Below are 15,030 nucleotides of genomic sequence, written 5' to 3'. Positions count from 1 at the left end.
TAGAGCAGTGGTCCCCAACTTTCCTAATGCTGTGCCCCTTCAGTATAGCTCCTCATGTTGTGGGGACCCCAACCATAAAGTTATTTTCACTGTTACTTCATAACTGTAATTTTGCTGCTGTTATTAATCATAAATACTCTATTTTCTGATGGTTTTAGGTCCTGTGAATGGACCGTTTGTGAAAGGGGTGGTGACCCACAGGTTGAGAATAGCTGTTTTAGAGGTAGCTCCACTCACTGAACCTCAAGTTCATCCATTTGAAAAGGCTGGTTGTCAATGTGCCCTAGGGATCCTGTATCCCCTACCACCACTCGAAGCTGGTGTTAGGAATGTGGTCTCCTCTGCTGTGCCTGCCTAACTTACATGGGTGCTGGAAGTCAGATTCAGATCCGAATGCTTGCACTGCAGGCACTTTACCTGTACTTTACCCTTCTCCCTAGGCCTTTCTCAGTAATTCATAAATAATCTACACTTTCTTAGCAATTTCAATTGACAGAAGTTAATTAGCATGACTCCATGGTTAAAAACAACCCCAAGCATGCTTCGGTCACACCAACTTACCTCTTAGCAGTGAACTGTTTTTCCAGATATTCATTGCGAACCAGTTTTGTATCCCCAAACTGCCATGTGACTTGCAGGTCACAGCTTATATCAAGCCTGCACTGCTTCAGATTGCCGTGAATGAAACCATACTCTCTAGTATTGGTGTAACAAGATGACAAGTAAACTGAAGGTAAAGAAGAGGAACAGTTATTTGTGATTAAAATTGCACTGCCCAGCTGTACAGTGACGACAAACAGCATAGTTGACAGCTTGGAAATCTCATTAACAACAGGCATAAGAAAGACCTAGAACTTAGGTTATTACTTTTTAACTTAAATCACATAGTGATTAACGAGTAATTACACCAATCTGGTGGCTTCCGTTTACTCTTCTCGGTATTTTCCATGTAAAGGTAAAGTGTATGTTGAGAATATGGCTCAACTGCAAACTGTTTCAGAACAGCTATAGCATTTTGTGTCCCCATCAGCAGTGAATGTGGTTCTATTGCTCAGCACCTTTCCCAGCACTTGTCACATGTGCTCAGTAGTCTAAATTTTGGCCATTTCTAATAGGTGTGTAATGGTATCTAAGTGTTTTTAACTTTCATATTCCAACGACAAAAGATGCAAATCACCTTTTTATATAAACTGCTTTCTATCTATCATCTTTGGTGAAGTTTCTCTTAAGGTGTCTGATGCAGTTTTTAGTTTACTTTCTCACTGTTGCATTCAAGGGTTCTTTGCATACCTGACTCAACCATCCTTTATAGGTTTACAAATAGGTTCTCAAAGTCTGCAGCTTTGCTTCTAATTTTTTTGTATAAAATTTGAACTTCATGATCATCGCTAGATTCTTCCTTATTAGCTAACAGGATGGACTTGTTCACATACAATCCTCCCCAGCCAACTTTTGAATCACTACTGTGGTATGCAACAGAAATGAGTTGAAGTATTTAAGTTTCTAGAGACTGCAAATTAGGGTCTGACTTTCAAAAGCTGAAATCAACAGCAGATTCCGTAGTACCACATCTCAAGCTTTATCTAAAAGGTCATTATTCAGATAACAATATTTTCGTTTTTTAAAAAGCCAGTGAACTTCCTGAGCTTTGTACGGTTTTGCTATGAGTAGTGGCGGTTTTGTAATCCTAAGGGAAATGGTGGTCAATTTTATGTGCCCATCGGTTGTTGTCTGATGACTTGATTAGAATCCTTGGCAAATGTCTGGTGGCAATTGCAAGTAATTATGAATGATAAGGGGGCAGTATAGCAGATTGCTCTTTTCAGATCAACTTTGTACAAAAAGAAAAGAACAAAAACATCTCTAAGAATGGTACTAGAAAAGCAATTATCCACAACCAAATGCTATGGAGTGTAACAGGGCTTTTAATGAGTGTCCTGGTTCTGTTATCAGCTCCTCAGGGTAAGCTTGTCCTGTCTCATTGATTTCAAAAACAGTAAAACATTGTCATACTTTTCAACAGATATAATCCCACTGGAATCTGTTCCACATGCTGACAGAAGTTCACCATTATGCTCCATGCAAAAGCCCCTCAAAATTTCACATTTCCACATCTATTAGCAAAATGGCAACAAATAATCAGGTAGCTTTCCATCTCAGAACCAGACTAGGATCACATTCATTGTATCACGAGGCCAGCACCAAGACTACCTGTAAAGCTGAGCTTTGTTCTAGTGGCATCGTAGTTCAGAGCACACAGTTCCAATTTTAGTACGTCCATCTAAGTCAAGACTTTCTTAGCTCATGCCTTTGGCACTGTAACTGAATTACTGTTAAATCTAAGGCGATCTAGATTTCTCTTGTGTTAGCTATTTGAGCTTGTTTTTGTTTTGAGACAGGGTCGCACTGTCAGTCTGGCTGTCCTGAAAGTATGTAAACCAGGGTAGCCTCAAATTCAGAGATCTACCTGTCTGTCTCCTGCATGCTGGGATAAAAGCACCCAGCAGCTGTATGTTTTGTTGATTATCTTCAGTTGTCTCTAAAACTGCTTATGTGCATCAAGTGTTCTTTTGGATTTTCTACATCAGTAATCATGTCATCTATGAACAAGGATAGTTTTACTTCTTTCTGTCCAATTCTTTGACTTTCTGTATTGAGATAAAAAAGGATAAAATAGATATTTGTGATTTGATTGTAGGGTTTAAATTATGCTTCAAGGTTTTTTTTTTCCATTTTAAATTCATTAGCTGTAGGCTTTTTACAAATGTATGTTGACTATTCCTTAATCTAACTAAGTGGTTGAGAACAGGTTGAGAACACGTTTCCTGTTAAAGCATCCAATGTAAAGTTGTGGATTTTAAACAGGTTGGTTATCAAGTCACTTCAGATTTCAGAACCTCAGCTGAGAAATACTAAACCTGTATCATAAAACTGGGCATACTCAAGTGCCAAACTGGTTTTCCAAATGCTAGTTTGTACCTACTGCTATAATTGTTTTTCTTTTATATACTGAGTGTATAAACCATTTTCTAATGTTGAACTAGCCCTAGATCTCTGGGGGATACATTCTAAGTGACAATAAGGTAAAAGTCAACCATTTGTTTGTTGATCTGTGAGAGGTCAAAGGATGATTATACTTGTCAGGTCTCTCTTTTTACTATGTGGGTTCTGGGACTGAAGTCAAGTTATCAGATTTGGTGGCAGATGGTTTTCTTCACAGAGCTATCTCATTTGCCCTAAAATTCATCATACACACTGTTGTGTTTAACTTTTTAACATTCTCTGAGGGTTTTGCATGTATTTGAATGATGGCTTACATAAAAACTAAGCCCAGGTCAGTGATGTTTTTGTTGTTTTGGTATTAGGGTAATGATGGACTCACAGACTTAGGATGCATGCCCCTTAATTCTATCTTCCTTTTTCAGTGTTATTAACTGAAGTAGAATTACATCACTTTCCCCCTTCCCATTCCTCTTCCAAGACCCTCCCATGCCCTGTGCTCTCAATGATAGTAGCATCTTTTCATTATTTTTATATAGTGTACACACGTGTACACACACACACACACGTATAGAAATATAGCCAGCTGAGTTCATTTTTGTTTTGTGTAGTTTCAGGTTTTAATTGACAAGCAGAAAGAAGGAATCATCCCTAATTCCTTCTCCCAGCTGTCATTAGTTGCTTATAGTTCTTTGTCTAAGAGTGGGGAATTTCCTCAAAAAATTTCCTTTTTCCACATTAACATGGCTGATGTTAAGGCATGCACCTGGCTTGATTCTATCTGAGAACTGGTATAATTTATTCCCTATATGTATAAGAATATTCACTAGTGAATCTATTTTAGTCCTTGTGCTGTCAGTGTAGATGAATAGCTGTTAATTTGACTTCCTTAATAGAGATGTATTCTCAAATGGTCTATTTTCTCCTTTGACTTTATGTGTGTATGATGTTTCTATCTGAGTATAGGCCTATATGTGGAGGCCAGAAGACAACTAGTTTTGCCTCTGTCTCTGTCTCCCCCCCATCTCCCTCCCTTCTCTCTTTCTCTCTCTCTCTCTTCCCCTCCCTCTCTCCCTCTCTCCCTCTCTCTCTGTCTCACATCTGAGAACCAAACTAAAGTTGTCAAGCTTGTGCATCAAATACTTTGACCCACTGGGTTAAAGGCCATTGCACTGGCCTTGCCCATCTCTTTGTGTATATGTAAGAAATTATACATTTCAATCAGGATATAAATCTGTGGGTAGAGTTAGTAACTTTTTCTTTTTTCGAGACAGGGCTTCTCTGTGTAGCCCTGGCTGTCCTGGAACTCACTCTGTAGACCAGGCTGGCCTCGAACTCAGAAATCCACCTGCCTCTGCCTCCCAAGTGCTGGGATTGGGATTAAAGGCATGTGCCACCACTGCCTGGCTGAGTTAGTAATATATTAAGTAATCTGATAATGTCCATTAGATATAGTGATGCTTTTAATTTTTAATATTGACAATCTGCATTCTCTCCTCCCCTCCACCCATCTTAGTTACCTTGGCTGGAGGCTTATTAGCATTATCTCTTCAAAGAACCTGATTTTGTTTTGTTTTTAAACACCTAATAGTTCTCCTTTTCAAGTTAATTCTGGTTGCTGATCTGTACCCATCCTCTGGTTTCCTAAGGTACAACCTAGGCTGTTGATCTTGTATGTTTCTCTTCTAATAATGCATTGAACGCTGTGCATTTTCCTAAGCGCTGCTTTTTTTGTGTGTGTGTGTGCCCCCTACATCTTCGTTTTCATTTTCACTTTGTTCAAGGTGCCTTAAAAATCCCCTTGCTATATGTCAGAAGCCATAATGGGACAAGCTAATAATTAGCAGGTGATCATCCTGAAATGCTTGCCTCGGATTATTATATAATCTGCGACGAGTGTGCCCCATTAGCAAGGCTATGGTGAACGTAATTTTAGGAAAGATTCCTGCTATTAATATGATTCTCCTATCATCATCATCATCACCATCAAACATATGTAACAATCACTAAGCAATAGCACACCCCTTTGGAGCAGATCTCTGCAGATCCACAAAGATGTACTGTCTTGTAGTGATTCTATACAGACAAATAGATGACTTCTTAAGTCTTCTATTTGTCTGTATAGAATCTTAATCTTCTTAAGTCCTGTAAGAGTTCCTAAAATTATATCAATGATTATTAAGCTCTTTTATAATGGGACTGCTATTAGATTCCTCACACATAGCCAAAACTACAATGAGCACTCTGCCAGTCTCCCAAGTGTTATCAGTTAATTGTCCTGAGAGAGAAAGTAACCAGACTTTCTCCTGCTCAGAGCACACTCAAAGAAGTTGTAAAACAATTAACCAAGGGTCACTAAAAGGGAATTAACAATTTATTATAGGTACCAGGACAGAAGAGAAAATATTGCCTGGGTTTATCTATACAAAGCTTCACTAACTTCTTAAGTTATAGTTTCAAACTTTCAGCGAACCTGTGGAGCTAGACAGGTGATGAATGTCTAGCTAGATAATTACTCCTAATGGATAATCATGTAAACATTCTGTGTTGTAAACTTCTATTTCAATTTATAATTTGAATTTTGGTGTGAACTTGTGATGAACCTTGTTAACATGTGACCATGTACTCTGAAAGATCTATAAGTTCTGAGGACAAAGAGATGAGAGTTAGAATAGTAAGTCAGATAGTTAGAATAGTTAGATATAGAATAGAGTTACAATAGAGAGTTAGAATAGAAGATAGAATAGAGATAGAATAGAGGTTTTCCCTATTCCCAAATAGAAGTTTTCTCCTTTTCCCCACTTAGGACCTTTCCACCTTTCCCCTCAGATAGCTTTCATAGGATACTTTTTACACTTAATAAATTCTATAGCAACTTTTCTAAGTGTCTTTTCTTCCTGCAACCTCAGACTAGCAGATGTAAGTTAGAGCCCAGCAGTTCCTGCTGAGATAGAAAAAAGGTCACATTGCTTAATCCCCTGCTGTTAGGCTACAGGTATTAATCACCTAAGCCTGCAGTCTCTTACCCCCAGAAGAAGTTTTTAGGATAGTATAAGGCTATTTACTTAACCTCTTGCAGGTTTTAGGGCTAGGAAGTGCCAGAAAGAGCAGTTTCTGGCCACAGGATTGCAGATGGCAGGTCAGCTACAGTAGCATAAGGCTGCCTCAAGAAGAACTGGATGAGGAGAAGAAAGAAGCTGCTTCTCCCCTCTCACCCAAGCTGGGGGTGGACCCAGGCAGTTATGTAGTCTTTGAACTATTTTTTAAACAAGTGTTTGTTTAATCTTCAAATATTTGGGGATTTTTCCAGGTGACTTTTTTGCTATTTCAACTTTTAAATTTTATTCTGATCCAAGAGCAGGCTTTGTATGAGGTATGTTTTAAGGCACAGATGTGTATGTGTGTGAACTTAAATAGAATGTGTGCTATGCTTTTGCTGGAGGAGTGTACAGCTAAATAGTAAATCCAGATGACTGATAGTAGTGCTGACTTTCATTACAAGCTTACTGATCTGCTAAATGTGTCCATTTCTGATAGAATGTTGAATTTGAAATATAATAGTGGATTTATCTATTTCTCCTTGCAGTTTTATTAGATTTTGTTTGAGCTTTTTGTTGTTGTTTCAATTACTATGAAGAGAGGAAGGTTTTGAACTTGTGGAGAACTTCATGACTATTATGATCCCAAGAGTATCAACATGTCTGCTTTCCATGTGGCTCTTCATTACCTACTTCATTTTTTTTTTTTAAGTAATTTTCTAGTTTTTAGTTTGTTTCAAGATTATAATTGCTTACTGAAGCATATTTATGATGGCTTCTTTTAAAAAGTTATCTTCTAGGAGAGAGAAAATAAATTGTCTTCAACAGAATGAACCTGGGTATCTCGACCATGCCACAGGGCAGGCCTCATGCTCGGGAATAAAGCTGCCCAACACAAAATGGAGCTTTTTTGTTAAGGTTTAGTGCTTTCTGTCTTTTTCGGTTTCTTTGGTTTATCTTCTCTTTTCTTTTGGGGGAGAAAAACAACATGAGGTTTAGTGGTTAGGGAGGTGAAGGGGATCTGTGAGGACTTGGGGGAGGGAAGAATATGCTCAAAATACATTACGTGAAAAAAATTAAAAATAATTAGTGTTTCCAAATAATCCTAACATGTGTATCACTGTGGTACTGCAGTACTGATTGTTTACAGAGCAGTTTTACTCAGTCATGTTGAAGTTTTCCTGAATGGTGGTAAAATAAAAAGATTGTATTGTCTTGGGCATTATTAGACTCTGGATCATATCTACCTTGATTTTAGCACGTCTACTAAAACTATGCTGCCCGGGGAAACTACTGGTAATCAAAGTGGACAGTCAGCCCCACAAGGCAGACCTGAAGTCCTTGTTCTCTTTAGGGCTTACACTGGTTCTCTTGTGTGTGTGTGTGTGGGGGGGGGTGTCCCGTTGCTACTGCAAGCAGGAAAGCACACACAACACACCTACTCAGCCTCCACTGCTTTGTGCAGGGATGAATGCCTGGATGTGGTAGAAGACTGAGCACTGTACTTTGCTTTCAGCACTGCTACCCTCGAGAGAAGGGCAACTCATTGTCACAAAAGCAAGGGTTTGGGGGGTATGGAATCTCCTGATGCTGCAGGGCAAAGTATGGAAGAGATGAGCAGTACAGGATCCATACTTGGTCATTAGTGGTACCAGGTAAGAAAATGATAACCTAGCTGTAATCTAGACTTCCTACTTCTGACATCACATTTGGTGGCAAGGGCACCTTCTCTACTGACAAAGGTGTAGTGGTCACACCATCATCTAAATTCCTGGAGTTTCATCTAAATGCGTAATAGCTCCCATCTCTTAAGCTGCCCCACTTTAGTCCCATAATGAAGAAAGTAAGATTTTTATTTTATTTCTTGCAGGAGAAGCCTGTGGCAACTGGTATTTCCGGATGGTAGGCACCAGTCTCATTGGAACAAACGCAGAGTCTGAAGACATACTGTCAACTCTTCTTTAGCCTCATGGTCCTCTTTTAACTTTCTACATTTGGAACTTACAGTGCATCTACTTTGCATGTAAAATCCAGGGGTTTTAGTCTAATTTCTGGGAACACTAGAAACTTTGTCTACTCCATTTTGTGAGAGGCACATGTATATTGGAGGAGCCAAAGAATTAACTTAACCTAGTTTAATACTGGGTCAGAATAAGCATAAACGAGCCAGAGAAACAGAATTTTTATAAAAAGTCTCTTCTATAGAAACGACACCTTTCTCAGTCGTCTTCCTTATCTTTGGAATAGTGAATTTCTTCCCAGCACTGGCTTCTGTGTCCATAGTCCACAAAGATTCGCTGTCTGGGCTCTTGTACTTATCATTCTCGTCCATTTCCATGTTGTTGGAGGTCTAAAATCAACCCAAATTATCAAGTTATAATCATTAAACTCGCTTCTTACCTTTGTACTGCCGTACAGTGTGGCAGTAATCTGAAAGTCCTCAAAGAAAGCAGAGTAACAATACACTCTGAGCCACACTATCAACAAGTTTCAATTGCAATTTGCCAGCTTACCCCAAATAGAAAACTGAATAAATTAAAAATATATTCTGTATACTACTTTTTAAAGTTTCCAACAGACCACTCCCTTGTAATTTACTGGATTACAAATGAGCAACCAAAGCCTCTCTACTCCTGAAAAATTTAAATATTTCCACCAATACTTTTTATAAACATTGCAAAACTCTTGCTAAATTTTTCTACTCTGTAAAAGTTCATCTTTCTATACACTATCTTACCATACTTATATTTTCTTTAACTCACAATTCCTGGCTTTAGGAGGAACTTAGGAGAATCATACATTACTTATTGATGACCATCCCTATACTTACGTGATAGTTAACAAGGCATTGTTTAATTGCTTGTTGTTCCACAAGACAGATGACAACACTTAACTCAGGCTAGTAACAATGAAGACACTCCCTTCATCTGTCCTCCTTCTCCTCCTCCTCCTGTCAGAATCCTCAGATTGTTTCTTTATTTTTAAGCTTTCTTTAAATTTTTAAATTTTTTTTATTATTTTCTGTGTATGCATATTTTTATATATGTGTATGTGTGTGTGTATTACATGTATGCAGGGCCCACTGAGGTCAGAAGGCGGCACTGGATGCCCTAGAACTGGAAATCTAACTTGGGAAGAGCAGCAAGTGCTCTTAACTGCTGAGCCCTCTCTCCAGCCCCTCAAACACTGATTCTTTATCTCTCAAACTAGTTATTAAAGGAAGTTATGGAGCTTCCATACAAAGAATTTTTTTAAACACCATTTCATATGGCTCATGAGCTGCTTGATGCCAATTGCTTAGCTCAAACACTAAATCACAATGCCAGTTATGAGTTGTTAAATTCTGCAGACAAGTCACAAAGGCTAAGAGTGTATGTATAAAGGTTTACAGAGGACCTCCCAGTCTCTATCCTTTCTGTGCCCTCTGTAAGAGACCTTGTGACGTTCTACCCAGAGGTAAGAGCAGGAGTGAGCAAGACAATAAGCCCTTCATCTGTTCTCACAGTGGCAAATACTAGTGAGCCAGTTTCTCCTAACTGTGAGTTCAAGGCCAGCCTCGGCTTCACAGTGAATTCCAGAATAGTCAGGACTACATACTTAGTGAGACTCTGTCTCAAACAAACAAAAAAAAAAGTATCATCTTTATAACATCCAGCAGTAGTAAAAGCCATGTCCACTTGTTAGCTTAGTAATGAGAAGGAAAATAATTTAGAGAAACTTATAAAAACCTCTCATTAGTCATGGTTTATTATCAACAGCAAATGAGGTACGGAACAGCTAATGTACCTGAAGGAATACCCAAGTGTTCCATATTGCTGTTATAGTTAAATTATGCACTTAGAAAAACTCAATGATTCCAGTTGTATCTTTCTGTACAAAATGTTTCTTTAGTCAAATTTTTCTAATAAAGAATGTTTCTTAAATTAACTCATTTTGTTTCTTGATGTTTAGGACAATATATTATCACAAAAAGCTAATTTTAAAGTTGGCAAAAGATGTTACTTAAGAAACAATGGGGTTCAATATTCTCCTCTGGCTAAGTTATAGGTTGTTTCTTTTCAGTTAACAATTTTCCTTTAAACCCATCTCAACAGACCAGTCACATTTATAAAAAATCTTTTGTACTTATATGTCACAGGCTCAGAACCAATACATTTATACTGTTAAATTTTGTACTTGTATAAAATATAAATATATACAGTAGTCCTCTATAACTATTATACACATACACATATTATTTACTTTTATATGCTTAAAGTAAAATCAGAAAGTTTATATGCTTAAGGTAAAAAAAAAAATCAAAAGTAAAAAAGTTGCTTAAAATAAAAAAGATGAATCAAGGGTTTGTGGTGATGTGTCCTCTGGGTTATGAGGACCATCCTAGGGGAAGAATAGAGTAGGGAAAGGAATAAATTCTAAAACCACCAGTAATGAGAAATGAACAATGGATATAAGACAACTGAAGAACATATGAACCAAAAACTAAGTTGCTCACAATTGAAATGTCTATTCATATCCATTTTAAAGATGCATAATTAACAAGTTTGAGCCATTATACTTAAGGATTAGATAAAACAAATTCTTTGGAAAATATAACTCATTAAAATTGAATTTAGAAAAATAAAAAGAATGGAAAATCCTCTTAAAAACTAAGTAAAAATAGATTTTGAAAGATACTATTAATAAATCATAATATAATTTATCTCTAAAAAAATAAGGGTGATTTAACAATAGGAAAAAATATCTACTTTTTAATTACAGAGAGTGATAACTTCAACAGACACAAAAAGAACAAGTGAAACTTAAAATTCATTTATATTTTATAAAGCTTAAGAGGCAAGAATAGAAACATCCACAACCTGACTTTATATATAAGCTACTAAAAATCTTTAGGAAGTTGGAAATGTAAAAAGCACTCTTAATAACATCAAGAATAAAATAAGGATACCTGCTTTTACCACTTCTCAACAGTGTACTGGAGCTGCACAGAGAACAGAAGGGATAAAATGGAAGAACTTTTAAAAGTATTGGTGAAAGTGATACTGGGTGCCTGGGCTTGGGAACCTCGGGAACTGACAGAGACCCACTCAGTTCCTGAGAGAAAGCTCGGACCCAAATGCCAACCAGGTTATATAGAATGTTAGTCAGAAAGGCAAAATGTAATAATGGATGAGAATTCTGGTTCTACTGCGCAAAGGATATTGCACTTAGCAAAGTGCTGGCTTTCTCTCTGTAACGGCATCTATGTCACAGGGATACAGGACCTGGTACAATACTAACTGTAAATGTGGATCTGATTCCTTTTTATGGATCACCTCAAGTCTGTTGAGAAGTACAATATTATAAGGAAAATAGAAGTCAAATATAGGCCTACCTCTAGTTCTTCAATTAGCCAGTGAGCAGGACCTTGGGCAAGTCATTATCTTCCCTTTATAAGCACATTATCTTATATGTATAATGAATGTTTACATATTTTTCATAGACAAGCTGATGGCAAAAGAAACTCTTAAAGTTGAATAGTTGATCTGTAGATTTAAACATCTCAAGGTCTATTTTTTACACTTATTATTTACTTGTGATTGTGTGTACATGCGCACATGCACAAGTTTAGGTGTGGTGGGGTGTGTGTCTTCCATAGTGTAGTGGTCAGAGGACAACCTGGGGGAAGTAGAGCTAAGCCACTGCTGGAATCCCTCACAGTTTATTTTTTATAAGACTATCCTTATAAACCAGGAACACAAGTTCTTAAGACTATTAGTTATAGTTGAGAAACTGCTCAAAACAAACATAGACCACCACTCCTCACCAACTCCCACAAAATATTTCAGCTGATCACTAGTGAGTATCACTGGGATAACAGTTTCAATTGAACAGCCCCAAGAGTCCCAGACTTCCTTTAGTAAGGCTTACCAGCTATCTGAACAAGAGAGTTGAAGCTGGAAAGAAGGCTCTGTGGTTAAGAGTGCTTATTGCTGTTGCAAAAGATTCAGTTTCCAGCACTCACACAGCAGCTCATGACTATTTGTAACTCCAGTTCTGTAGAACCTGATGCCCTCCTTTGGCACTACATGTACATGGTGTAAGCATTCAAAACATAACAACCTAACAATAATTAAAAAAATACATAAGTGTAACAGAACCTCATGGTCCACTACAACCAAAGTATTTAGCATTTAGCTCTTTGTAGAAGGATATGGCTTCCCCAGTACAGATTAAAGCAGTTTAAAGTCCAAAGGGCTAGAGCTAACTAAGTTAAAGCTCCATTTCCTAATTTCCATTGTGAAAATGGAATATATTTTCTCCACCCCGCTGTCTCAATCATTTCAAACTCTCGTACTTATTTTGACTCTCTGTATTCCTATCACTAGTGTTTGTATGTGCTCAAACTTGACTGTGTAAGAAACAAAGTTGACACAGGTCGTGTTTGTCTTAGCCTTGGTCACTTCTCTCTACTCCCAGTCTGTTTGATAAACGCTTCTGTTACTCCACCTAAAGAGCAATTTGCAAGGGCCTCGAGGACTTTTACATCAGTTCCTTATACTCAAAAGTAACTTCTGACTCCTAATGTATCTGGCTTTCTATATTTGATGATCTGACCAATATGTCTTTGAAATAATATAGTCATCCACAGGGGTATATGACTTACTAATTCTGATTTTATAGTATTATATACTTTTTAGACATTGATTTCTTAGCTTGGTAGTATTAACTCATTTTTCTCAAATTGGTCTTTGTAATTGCTTTAATTTTTACTGAAAAGAAATCAGATGATACTTTTTAACTACTGAAAAATATTTCATCAAAGTGTAACCTCTAAAAACTTGATTAGAAAGAAAAAAACCTCCCCAAACACCTTGAGGATGAGAGATGAAGCTAGTGGTAAAGAAACTGTTGAGTACTTATAATAATGCCTTGGGCTTGGTCCCCAGCAAACAAGTCATAACATACCACACAAAACCCTGTGGTTTAATTTGGCTTCCATTATCTGTGAGGCTGGTTTACTCTTATTTTTATGTGCATCAGACTACTTTTCTTCCACTACTCTCTTTTTAAACACAGAAATTAGTCTTTTAATGATTTGTAAAGCGTCTCTACAGAAACTGTCATGATACAATATTTACATCTCTTGTTTTATGTGGAATTTCTCCAACTCTAATGATCAATTTAGGGAGAAATGATAGATATTATTACGACAATTTCCCCACCTGTGAAGATACTATATTCTCCCCTTATTCCTGTCAGTATCTTTCAATAAAGCTTTATTTTTAAACACATTCATTCTAAGAGATATTAAGAGTTTTGTATTACTAAAAGGGGCATATTTAAAAGCTAAGTTTTAGAGATGGCAAGATGACTCAGAGGTAAAATATCTCCAAGATGCTGGATCCACATAATGGTGCCTGAAACTTGTCCTCTGACTTCTACACACACACAGACACAGCCCCCAAATAACAGGAACCAACAAACACAGCTCTTTGGTATCTCTCTACATGATCTCAATTCCCCAATAAAAAGACAGAGACTAACAGAACGGATGTGATTTCAGGATCCATTCTTCTGCTGCTGCATCCAAGAAACACACCTTGACATCAAAGATCGAAATCTTCTCAGGGTAAAAGGACTGAAAAAGATACTCCAAGCAAATGTATCTAAGAAGCAAGCTGGTGCACCCATTATAATATATGAAAAAGCAAACTTAAACTCAAAACTAATCAGGATAGGGAAGGACACTACATATCAAAGAAAAATCCACTAAGAGGACACTTCAATTCTCGACACCTATGCACCAAGCATAGGGGCATCCATATTTAAAAAAGAACCACTTAGACAGCTTAAATCATATATTAACCCTCGCACACTGATAGAGATTTTAATACCCAACTCTTGCCAACTGACAAGTAATAAAATGTACAGAGAAATGCTAGCGCTAAATGGCATTATATAATAAATGGACCTAACAGACTTTTACATAACACTTCACCCACAAAAAATATATCCACTTCTCAGCACCATACAGAATTTTCTCCAAAACTGACCACATACTCAGACACAATGCAAGTCTCAACAGAAACAAGAAAACTGAATTAACTCCCTACATCCTATCAGACACCACAGATTAAAGATGGATATCAACAATAGAAAGCTTGCAAACTCATGGAAACTAACTCACTACTGAACAAAAAAATGGGTCAACAGAAATTAAGAAATTAAAGACTTCTAGAATTGAATGTAAATGAATACATAACATATTCAAGCTTATGGGACATAATGCAGGAGGTTCTTAGAAAAGCAAGTTTAAAAAAAAAAAAAAAAGTGTGATCTCACACAAGTATCTTAACAGCACACCTAAAAGCTCTAGAAAGAAATCACATCCACAATAAGGAGAGGGCAAGAAATAAAACCAATAAAACCAATAAAATAGAAACAAACAAAAACAATACAAAGAAGCAATAAAACAGTATGTTCTTTGAGAAAAAAAAAATCAGTAAGAATGACAAACCCTTATACAAATTAAAACACAAGAAGACTATCCAAATGAACAAATCTGAAGAATTCTATCCAAACAAACAAATCTGAAATGAAAGGGGGTTCATAACAGACAGAGAAAATCCTGAGGCCCCTACAGACAGACTTTAGAAATCTGTATTCCACCAAACTGGGAAATCCAAGAGGGGATACAGGGTGTGTGTGTGTATGTACACAGTATAATGTGAATTTCAACACTGCCTGGCCTTCATAAGACGACCTTGTTTCAATCAATCTGATCATTTTCAATATAGTTGCATTAATTTGTGGATGTTTTCCCCCCATAGTTAAAAAATATCTCTGCATTCTAACACTGTTATTTCTTTAAATGCAAAAATAAACGTATTTTTAAAATTGTGTGTGTGTGCGCGCGGTACCACAGTGGGTCAGAGAAAAACTTTCTGATGTTGGCTTTCTTCTTTCACATTGAGTTCCAGGGACTCAAACTTAGGTCATTAGGCTTCAG

General features: G+C 37.1%; 1 protein-coding gene across 2 annotated transcripts in view; it reads right to left on the bottom strand.

The window, feature by feature from the left end:
• Positions 1-15,030, bottom strand: part of Tex15 (testis expressed 15, meiosis and synapsis associated) — a 62,016-nt gene that overhangs the window by 32,951 nt on the left and 14,035 nt on the right. For both annotated transcript variants that reach the window (XM_076914013.1, XM_034520499.2), the window contains exons 3-4: positions 8,253-8,388; positions 562-727 (exon numbers count right to left, since the gene is read on the bottom strand). In XM_076914013.1, the coding sequence (XP_076770128.1) occupies positions 562-727; positions 8,253-8,388 (302 nt within the window). The remainder of the gene's footprint in view (positions 1-561; positions 728-8,252; positions 8,389-15,030) is intronic.

This window comes from Arvicanthis niloticus, chromosome 16 (assembly GCF_011762505.2).
Source record: "Arvicanthis niloticus isolate mArvNil1 chromosome 16, mArvNil1.pat.X, whole genome shotgun sequence".
Classification (NCBI taxonomy): Eukaryota; Metazoa; Chordata; class Mammalia; order Rodentia; family Muridae; genus Arvicanthis; species Arvicanthis niloticus.
This window is presented reverse-complemented; position numbering and strand designations above follow the sequence as displayed.